This window comes from Electrona antarctica, assembly GCF_951216825.1.
Source record: "Electrona antarctica genome assembly, chromosome: 21".
Taxonomy (NCBI): domain Eukaryota; kingdom Metazoa; phylum Chordata; class Actinopteri; order Myctophiformes; family Myctophidae; genus Electrona; species Electrona antarctica.
In genome coordinates this window covers 1103405-1113796 of record NC_136802.1, presented here as the reverse complement: position 1 = coordinate 1113796, position 10392 = coordinate 1103405, and the positions used below count along the sequence as shown (strand labels likewise).

The window sequence follows — 10392 nt, the reverse complement described above, 5'->3', positions numbered from 1 at the left end:
ACACCTGGGGCTTTAAGATCTCGGCACCCAAGTCCAAGTATATAATTTTTGGGTTTAAAAGGAAGCTACCAGATCTTGGTCTGACCATATATGGGTCCCCTCTTGAGAAGGTCAAGGCGTTCAAGTTCCTCGGGGTCTGGTTTGAGGAGCGTATGACCTGGGCGGTGCACATTAGTAAAACAGTGGAAAAGTGTGAGAAACTGTTAAACGTACTGAGAAGCCTGGCGGGGAGTGAGTGGGGGGCTGATAGGGGGACCCTGCACCTAATCTACCAGGCCATGATTAGGCCAGCGCTGGATTATGGTAGCGTGGTGTACGGGGCCGCGTCCAAGACAGCGCTGGACAGGCTAGACGTCATACAGACCAGGGCGCTGAGGCTCTGCTGTGGGGCCTTTAGGACCTCCCCGGTACCGGCCCTGCTCATCGAGATGGGGGAAATGCCGCTATGGCTAAGGCGTGTCAAACTGGGGCTCCAATATTGGATCAAGCTCAGTGGGAGCAGTCAAACGCTCCCGGCCAGGTGCCTGTTACAGGAGGAGGAAGGAGGCAGGCACGAGCCGTTCATAGCGAGAGTGAACCAGTGGGCCAGGGAGTTAGAAATGGGGCAGGGGGGCATAGCGGAGTACGTAGGCTGGCCCCCAACTCCACCGTGGCTGGCGCCAGAGCTTGATGTAGACTTGAGCTTCCTCCAGGTGGAGGACAAGGGGGAGGTGAGAGAAAGGGTGGAGGAGTACCTCAGTAGGGCAGCTAGGGGGGGCAAGACACTAGTCTTCACGGATGGGTCCAGAGACCCTGTTAGCAGGAGGGCACGGTTTGGGGTCTACGTCGAGCAGCTGGAGCTAGAGTACAGTGTCCGCATTTCAGACAACAGCTCGGTGTTCACATCAGAACTTATGGCAATACTGTGGGCGGTTAGATGGGTGGAACAGGGGAGGCCAAAAGAGGTGGTTATTTGTTCCGACTCTGCAGCAGCACTAGAAGCCCTGAAAGGGAGCAGAAGCAAAGCCCGCCCAGACCTAGTCAGAGAAATAGTAAATGTCATGTGTAGAGTAGGGGGGGGGGGGGGGGGGGGGGAGTGAGGTCACCTTTTGCTGGGTCCCAGGGCATGCGGGGGTAGGAGGGAACGAGAGGGTGGACCTCCTTGCTAAGGGAGGCCTGGGCAGGGAAGTAGACGTCCGACTACCCCTGGGGAGGGTGGAACTGGTGAAGGAGTGGCAGGCGGGGTGGGAGAAGGAGGGCAGGGGTAGGCATTTTCACCATGTCCAGCCAGCTGTAAACAGAGAGTGTGGGTGTAACTTTGCGCCACGCAGGGATGCGGTTAAAGTATGCAGAATGAGGCTGGGACACTGTGGCCTAAACAAAAACCTACAGCTAATAGGGAAACACGACGGTTATGCCAGTGTGGGCAGCCGGAGACAGTGCGGCACATCTTTTTAGAGTGTAGGATGTTTAACACAGAAAGACAGGTGCTCTTCTCGAGGATGACAGAGGTAGGAATAGAGGCTCTTTCTATTTGCTCTTTATTTGGCCACAGTGAGAATCACCAGCTGATTACAAAGGCAGTACTGCAGTTCCTGCATAGTACTGGTGTATATAAGAGGATCTGAGTAGGTGAACAAATAAACCAGTGGAGGGCAGTAATACGCCTAGTAGCGTCTACACTGCCGGAAACCCTAAAAGAAGAAGAAGAAGAACTCCCGGATGTCCCTTTTCAATAGAAGTCTATGTAGAAGAGCCGCCATTGGACTGAAGCCCCGTGACGTGAACAGAGTTGTCGTAACTCTGTCTCACTTTATATAGTCTCTCAAGACAGACTGTTGCCAGCGGTGGCCGAACGGATTGCGGAGCGGTCTTGATACCGGAAGGTCGCCAGTTCGAATCAGCGGTCCGACACGTTAAAATTACCACCGCTGAAGTGCCCTTGAACAAGGCATTGAACCACTACGATGAAATGTTCTATGAGCAGGGCCTGGCTGGAAACAAGTTCTTGAGCTTAGCCCAGATACCCTGGGTAAATATAGTAATCATTTCATTTCATTTCATTTGCCTGCGTCAATTTCGAGGAACAACAGGGAATATTTGACGATGGGATTCTCAGATTGCACTTTATATGGCTCTGCAGCAGCAGGGCTAGTGCGCATGCGCACAGCCCTTGCACAGTATTCGGCATATGTGCGTTAACACACAGCTAGCTGTTAGCCTGTTAGCAGTGTGGTTAGAAAACACTTTAATAATAATAATACTAATAATAATAATAGTACAATGTTTGAAACGGTTTGAAAACAGTGTGGTCGTTAAGCAGCTCAACCCTGAAACACAGCAGGTAAGATGAACTGATTCACCTTGTTTTTACTACATTTATCTTTTATATTATTGACTCATCTTTTAACATGGAACAACACGACGAGTATTTCTCTCATATCTGCTTGTTAGTTATAAATGATCCTAAACAAGCAGTAGTTAATACTAGCAGCAGTAATAATATTGTAACTTGTTATAAACCAGCAGTAGTTAATACTAGCAGCAGTAATAATATTGTAACTTGTTATAAACAAGCAGTAGTTAATACTAGCAGCAGTAATAATATTGTAACTTGTTATAAACAAGCAGTAGTTAATACTAGCAGCAGTAATAATAGTGTAACTTGTTATAAACAAGCAGTAGTTAATACTAGCAGCAGTAATAATATTGTAACTTGTTATAAACAAGCAGTAGTTAATACTAGCAGCAGTAATAATATTGTAACTTGTTTTAAGGCCACCTACGGACGGCTGCAATTCGAAACTGGCCCCCTTTTCCCCTCACTATGGGCTATATCTGGCGCCACCTCTTATCCCTTATCCCTGAACTAATTTGTTATTTTTTAATATTTAAAAAAGAAACCTTTTAAAATAGTTCATTATGGGGACCAGTTTCGGACTGCAGACGCCCATAGGTTTTGAAGGAATTTGAGATTCACATTTCTTAATTGCTGTTGGTAGGGCTTTCCACATTTTAGTGGCATATGAGCAAAATTAATTTAATCCATTGTTTGAGCCGAATCTGGTTTGCATGTGGTTTGTTGAACTCCCTCTGGTGTTGAGATTGTGGACTTCATTTACATTAAGGAAGTATTTAGACAGGTACATGGGTATCTTAAGGTGTAGTGAATCTTGTAGGCCATTCCAGCAGCAGCCGATGGAAATGGCTGCTGTGTCCGTCCACCTCCATTAAAGTGCTGCAATTCCACATTTCGCCAGTAGGTAGTGGCATCTTCAACGTTGGATAGCCTTACTGGGGGCTTGGTCTGGAGCCTTGTTTTAAGGGCCTTTTGAGGTGCTGTGATACCAAGAGGTGCATGCATAGTCGAAGCAACCTTGTACGAGGGCTCCTGTTAGGGTCTTCAATGTGTTTTTGTAGACCAGTGAGGAGATCCTGTACAGGAATCTTGTTCTTTGGTTGATATTTTTTAATTTATATTTAACATTTTTACATTACATTTTATCATAGGAAAGATTTTCCCTCAGATTGGAACCTAGGTACTAGGTAGGTAATTGCATCTTTCTGTGTGATAATTCTGTCACCCAACCGAGAAGCCAGCTGCCTTGCTGAGGTTACTATTTGATCCAAAGAGAATGGATTCAGAATCATGACAACCCCCTAGTTTGACACATCACATGCTACTTAACTGATTGATTGATCAAGTCATAATGCTACTCACATTAGGTTCAGGTTCAGGTTTATTTGTCATATGTATAGATACAGAGTATAAATACAATGAAAATGATTTTGCTCAGAGCACTCTCAGTCTTATATACACAGGACAAAAACATACATCTATAGTGCAAAGAAAAAGACTAAAACAAAGAAAAGTGCAAGTGGGTGACAATACAGTGCAATACAGTTCAAGGTCAGCTGTTCAGCAGCCTGACTGCCTGGGGGAAGAAACTGTTACTGAGACGGGTGCTGCGAGATTTGATGCTCGGGTAGCGTTTTTGGAAGGGAGTAGTTGGAACAGGGTATTTGCGGGATGGCTGGTGTCTTTAATGATGTTGTGGGCTTTTTACCAGCCGCTTGAAAAGCGCCTGGTTAATGTTTTCATGGGAAACGTGCGACCGGTAGACTGACACCGCTAGTTCACACAGTTCTGTGCTGCCGATGATTTTAGCTGCTGTTTTAACGGTCCTCTGCAATAGCCGATTCGACCGTTATCATACGATCTTATGGGCCCAGTATGTCCGTTTATCATTCATCTTATGGGCCCAGTATGGCCATACTGGCCTACTCACCATGGTAGCCTGGTCAAGGTTTCCCCCTGGTGGACGTGTCATTTCCAACTATTGTCGGCGCATGGAAACTAGGGGCTACTAATATATACTATTCTCTGCTTAACGGGACGTAACTCGGACGGCGCTTAGTCGGGTCTGGTGGCCTTCGCAACGCTCGGCACGGGGACTCGCTCGGCTAGCGCCTCGCTCGGCGGTGCCTCACGTGGCTCAAGGCCACCAGACACGGCGCGCCTCCGTCAGGACATCAGTGATTATCAAGCGAAATAATCACGGAGAACTACCGACTGAGCGTTGGGTCGGCAGAGCATGCCCATACTCGTCCGAAAAAGTCGTGCTGATCCTAACTGATAACTGTGGTCTTGTCGGTTGATACCAGTCGAAACGGGTGTCTGCAACCTGTTGCAGTCCTGAGCGGTCGTGTTACCGTACCACACTGTGATACAGCCAGTTAAGACACTTTCAATTATACAGCGATAAAAGTTCACTAGTCCCTTTGTACTTAAGCATCAGGTTGCTAGTTGGTGTTGTCAATAACACTGAATCGCGCCATCTTGATCGTCGTGCCCATAAACATCCATTCTATCTGGATCTCCTATTCCTTGTCCCAGATGGCATTTTTGGTCCAAACAAGGTTTATTCCACGGCCCAGAGCCGGCGCTGTGATGCGCCTCCATTATGTTTTAGCATCACCCGCGGTAAACATGGAATGATGATGCATCGTCACTCACCCTAACATAAGATCACAACTTCCGGTCTGGGTTTTTTGCTCTTCAAAATAATAGTTAAACAGGGAAAAATGCTGGCGTGAATTATATCACAAGTTATCAAAAAATGCTGGCGGCCTAATCGTTAAAGCATAATGAAATGTTGACATCTTGCCGTATATAGGTAATGGTATGGTCACATATAAGACCTTATAAAATACATTGATCAATACCGACAGCCGGTCAGCAAGTGGACTCATTAATTTATGTAAGTTATAGGCAATATTTTAGGCCAATAAAAAAAACGATATAACAAATTTCCCACTCCCCTCCCCCGGCTGCCGGACTATAGGTCTCCAGTTATTAAAGTCCTTCCTTATTCTCTTGATTTCAGACCGGAGTCCAGACTGCAGGTGAAGACGAACTCTCCAGACTCATAAGAACTACAATACCCATGATGCATCACTCCCAGGTGAAGATGAACTCTCCAGACTCAGCCAGGGACGTTTCTATTAAACAGGAAGCTGAAGACGTTTCTATTAAACAGGAAGCTGAAGACGTTTCTATTAAACAGGAAGCTGAAGACGTTAATATTAAACAGGAAGCTGAAGACGTTTCTATTGAACAGGAAGCTGAAGACGTTTCTTTTAAACAGGAAGCTGAAGACGTTTATATTAAACAGGAAGCTGAAGACGTTTCTATTAAACAGGAAGCTGAAGACGTTTCTATTGAACAGGAAGCTGAAGACGTTTCTATTAAACAGGAAGCTGAAGACGTTTCTATTAAACAGGAAGCTGAAGACGTTTTTATTAAACAGGAAGCTGAAGACGTTTCTATTAAACAGGAAGTTGAAGACCAGCCACACCTCAGTAAGTTTCATGTGAAAGAAAATATTGTTCCTGAAGAAACAATGTATTTTGCTAAAATCTTTCAGAACAGTAATAACCTGTAGTTAGTAACAGTTTAGTCAATCCTATCTTGGTAGGTAATAGCTCATTTTGTACATGGAAGAAGAATGTGTTTACATTTTAGGAATCCAGTGTTGACCATCATGTTATGTTTCTGCTCCTAGACATCCTGCACATGGTTGTGTGTAAAGAGGAGGTTTCTCCTGAACAGGAGAGGAGCCCCAGTCTGCTCCAGGAGGAACCAGAGCCTCCACACATTAAAGATGAACAGGAGGAGCTACTTCAAAGACCAGAGGAACCTGTTGGGTCAACATTGACATTACTAGCAGTGAAAGGTGAAGAAGAAAATGATGATGATGAAGAAGAAGAACACATATCTTCCCACTGCTCTGAGATTGAAGTTGAACTTGAATCTGACACTGAAGTCACTGAAGACAGTGATGATTGGGAGGAGACCAGTGAAGACGATGATGACGAACGGCGTGACATGAGTTTCAGAGACTCAGGTTCCCTGAAGAAGCACCAGAGTGTCCACACTGGAGAAAAACCTTTTAAATGTAAACATTGTGACAAGAGTTTCAGTCATTCAAGTCAACTAAAGACACACCTTCGTGTCCATACTGGAGAAAAGCCTTTCCAATGTAAACATTGTGACAAGAGTTTCAGTCAGTCAGGTTCCCTAAAGCAACACCTTCGTGTCCACACTGGAGAAAAGCCTTTCCAATGTAAATATTGTGACAAGAGTTTCAGTCAGTCAAGTCATCTAAAGTTACACCTTCGTACTGTCCATACTGGAGAAAAACCTTTCCAATGTAAACATTGTGACAAGAGTTTCAGTGACTCATCTTCCCTGAAAACACACCTTCGTGTCCACACTGGAGAAAAACCTTTCCAATGTAAACATTGTGACAAGAGTTTCAACAATTCAAGTGTTCTGAAGATACACCTTCGTGTCCACACTGGAGAAAAAACAGTCCAATGTAAACATTGTGACAAGAGTTTCAGAGACTCATCTCTCCTGAAGTCACACCTTTTTGTCCACAGTGGTGAAAAACCTTTCCAATGTAAACATTGTGACAAGAGTTTCAGTCGGTCATCTCTCCTGAAGACACACCAGCATGTCCACACTGGAGAAAAACCTTTCCAATGTAAACATTGTGACAAGAGTTTTACTGTATCATCTTCCCTGAAAACACACCAGAGTGTCCACACTGGAGAAAAACCTTTCCAATGTAAACATTGTGACAAGAGTTTCAACAATTCAAGTGTTCTGAAGATACACCTTCGTGTCCACACTGGAGAAAAACCAGTCCAATGTAAACATTGTGACAAGAGTTTCAGAGACTCATCTCTCCTGAAGTCACACCTTTTTGTCCACAGTGGTGAAAAACCTTTCCAATGTAAACATTGTGACAAGAGTTTCATTCGGTCATCTCTCCTGAAGACACACCAGCATGTCCACACTGGAGAAAAACCTTTCCAATGTAAACATTGTGACAAGAGTTTTACTGTATCATCTTCCCTGAAAACACACCAGAGTGTCCACACTGGAGAAAAACCTTTCCAATGTAAACATTGTGACAAGAGTTTTACTGTATCATCTTCCCTGAAAACACACCAGAGTGTCCACACTGGAGAAAAACCTTTCCAATGTAAACATTGTGACAAGAGTTTCAGGGAGTCATCTCTCCTGAAGTCACACCTTCGTGTCCACAGTGGAGAAAAACCTTTCCAATGTAAACATTGTGACAAGAGTTTCAGTCTGTCATCTCTCCGTAAGAAACACCAGTATGTCCACACTGGAGAAAAACCTTTCCAATGTAAACATTGTGACAAGAGTTTCAGAGATTCACATCTCCTGAAGTCACACCTTCGTGTCCACAGTGGAGAAAAACCTTTCCAATGTAAACATTGTGACAAGAGTTTCAGAGACTCACCTTACCTGAAGTTACACCTTCGTGTCCACAGTGGAGAAAAACCTTTCCAATGTAAACATTGTGACAAGAGTTTCAGTCGGTCATCTCTCCTGAAGACACACCAGCATGTCCACACTGGAGAAAAACCTTTCCAATGTAAACATTGTGACAAGAGTTTTACTGCATCATCTTCCCTGAAAACACACCAGAGTGTCCACACTGGAGAAAAACCTTTCCAATGTAAACATTGTGACAAGAGTTTTACTGCATCATCTTCCCTGAAAACACACCAGAGTGTCCACACTGGAGAAAAACCTTTCCAATGTAAACATTGTGACAAGAGTTTTACTGCATCATCTTCCCTGAAAACACACCAGAGTGTCCACACTGGAGAAAAACCTTTCCAATGTAAACATTGTGACAAGAGTTTCATTAATTCAAGTGATCTGAATAAACACCTTTGTGTCCACAGTGGAGAAAAACCTTTCCAATGTAAACATTGTGACAAGAGTTTCAACAGTTCAAGTAATCTTCACCGTCACCTTCGTGTCCACAGTTCTCACAGGACAATAAAATAGATGTCCACTTTAAACAGTGTGACCTAAGTTTAAATAACTCGGGTCACTTGCTAAGACACCATTGCATTCACACCATGGGGTAAAAAAAAGAAAGTTTAAACTCTGTGTTCCTGTCCGTCTTGGATTATGGAGACATAATCTATAGACATGCAGCAGCATCCACTCTTAAATCCCTAGTCTCTGTTTATCACTCATTGATTTGATGTATTACGGGTGATAGCTATGGTAAAACCTTGGTGAGCACACAGACCCCCACAATATGTAACTGTTTTTAGATCGTTTTGAAATTTGTCTTTTTATTTGTAAACCTATGTTTTTCCTGATCTTCTGATGTATTGTGATGTTTTTTCTATATGATATTGTATTACTGGACGACACTGAAAATGAGTTTGATTACTCAGTGTAATTTCGAGAATAAACAAAACTTGAATGAATGAAAAATGAGCTCACTGGGAGGATCAAATTAAACAGCTGTATGTTCGTAGGGAGGTCGATAGACAAGGACAATATTATGGATCATTATACTGCTCCTATATTTCAAAACAAATATGGGTAAATTCTCCTTCTACAGCATGGCCACCCAGGCGTGGAATGCCCTGACCCCTTCCCTCAAAAAATGCAGATCACTTACATATTTTAAAACAGGCCTGAAAGTCCACCTTTCAGCAGGCCCAATGGAGAGGAAATGATCACTTCTCCTTTAAACAGGTGACCACGCCCCTCCTAACTTTCTCCCACTCTGTACATTTAGTGTTTTATTATTTCCTGTAATGATATATTTTGTTGTTGTTGTTTTTGATATTGATTTGTTTGTTCAGGGGCGCTAGCTCCTCCTATTGGGCTTTGTCTTTGTGTGAACACAAACACGATGATTTGATTGGTTGATCAATGTTGTTATGAATACTGAGAAGCTAAATGTCATCAGATGGTTGGTCCGTGGCTCAATAAATAATGGACCTCGATGTCCAGATTCAAATTCATTAGCAATAATCGTGACAAGTGGAAGTGGTATATATATATATATATATATATATATATATAGCTTGCTGCTTAGCAGAAATGGAAATGAAAATGTTTTAAGCTCTAAAGATATTATAAAATATATTGTGGAAAACGGAAATGGCAGCTTCCATACTCGGATTTCAGGAGGTGTAGTTCCAGACTCTATATACTAGCATTCAGGAGGTGTAGTTCCAGAATCTATATAGCATTCAGGAGGTGTAGTTCCAGACTATATAGCATTCAGGAGGTGTAGTTCCAGAATCTATATAGCATTCAGGAGGTGTAGTTCCAGACTATATATAGCATTCAGGAGGTGTAGTTCCAGACTATATAGCATTCAGGAGGTGTAGTTCCAGACTATATATAGCATTTAGGAGGTGTAGTTCCAGACTATATAGCATTCAGGAGGTGTAGTTCCAGACTCTATATAGCATTCAGGAGGTGCAGTTCCAGACTATATAGCATTCAGGAGGTGTAGTTCCAGACTCTATATAGCATTCAGGAGGTGTAGTTCCAGACTATATATAGCATTCAGGAGCTGTAGTTCCAGACTCTATATAGCATTCAGGAGGTGTAGTTCCAGACTCTATATAGCATTCAGGAGGTGTAGTTCCAGACTCTATATAGCATTCAGGAGGTGTAGTTCCAGACTATATAGCATTCGTAGATTGTGGAATAGTTGTCTGGCTACGACTATGAGAGACTAGGTATGGTCCAAACCACACCAGTGGGTCACCTTGCAACTGCTCGCAACCCAACGGTTGTGAGTCGACGCGTGTAGTTGGCACTATGCAAGCAACCATTGAATTGAACCAATTGATTTGGGTCGACTTGCGTCACCAACCATGCGTCACCAACCACGCGTCACCAATGCATGTGTCGACGCGCATCAGGACACATCTCACCGCTGGGAGGAACGCTAAAACCGTTTAGTTGCGTCTCTGGACCCGTTGGTGGCGGTTTGTTTGCGCCCTACCAACAGTCATTAAGACAAGCGAATCCCTTGACTCCTTCAA

At 43.7% G+C, this 10392-nt stretch overlaps 1 protein-coding gene across 1 annotated transcript; it reads left to right on the top strand.

Annotated features, from left to right (window-relative positions):
* The first annotated feature begins 2234 nt into the window (after nucleotides 1–2234).
* Nucleotides 2235–9177, top strand: LOC306913908 (uncharacterized protein). The gene is made up of 3 exons (XM_079490742.1): nucleotides 2235–2323; nucleotides 5367–5841; nucleotides 6045–9177. Exons 2-3 carry the CDS (start codon nucleotides 5427–5429, stop codon nucleotides 8372–8374), a joined length of 2745 nt encoding a protein of 914 aa, XP_079346868.1. The 5' UTR covers nucleotides 2235–2323; nucleotides 5367–5426; the 3' UTR covers nucleotides 8375–9177.
* The last annotated feature ends 1215 nt before the right edge of the window (nucleotides 9178–10392 follow it).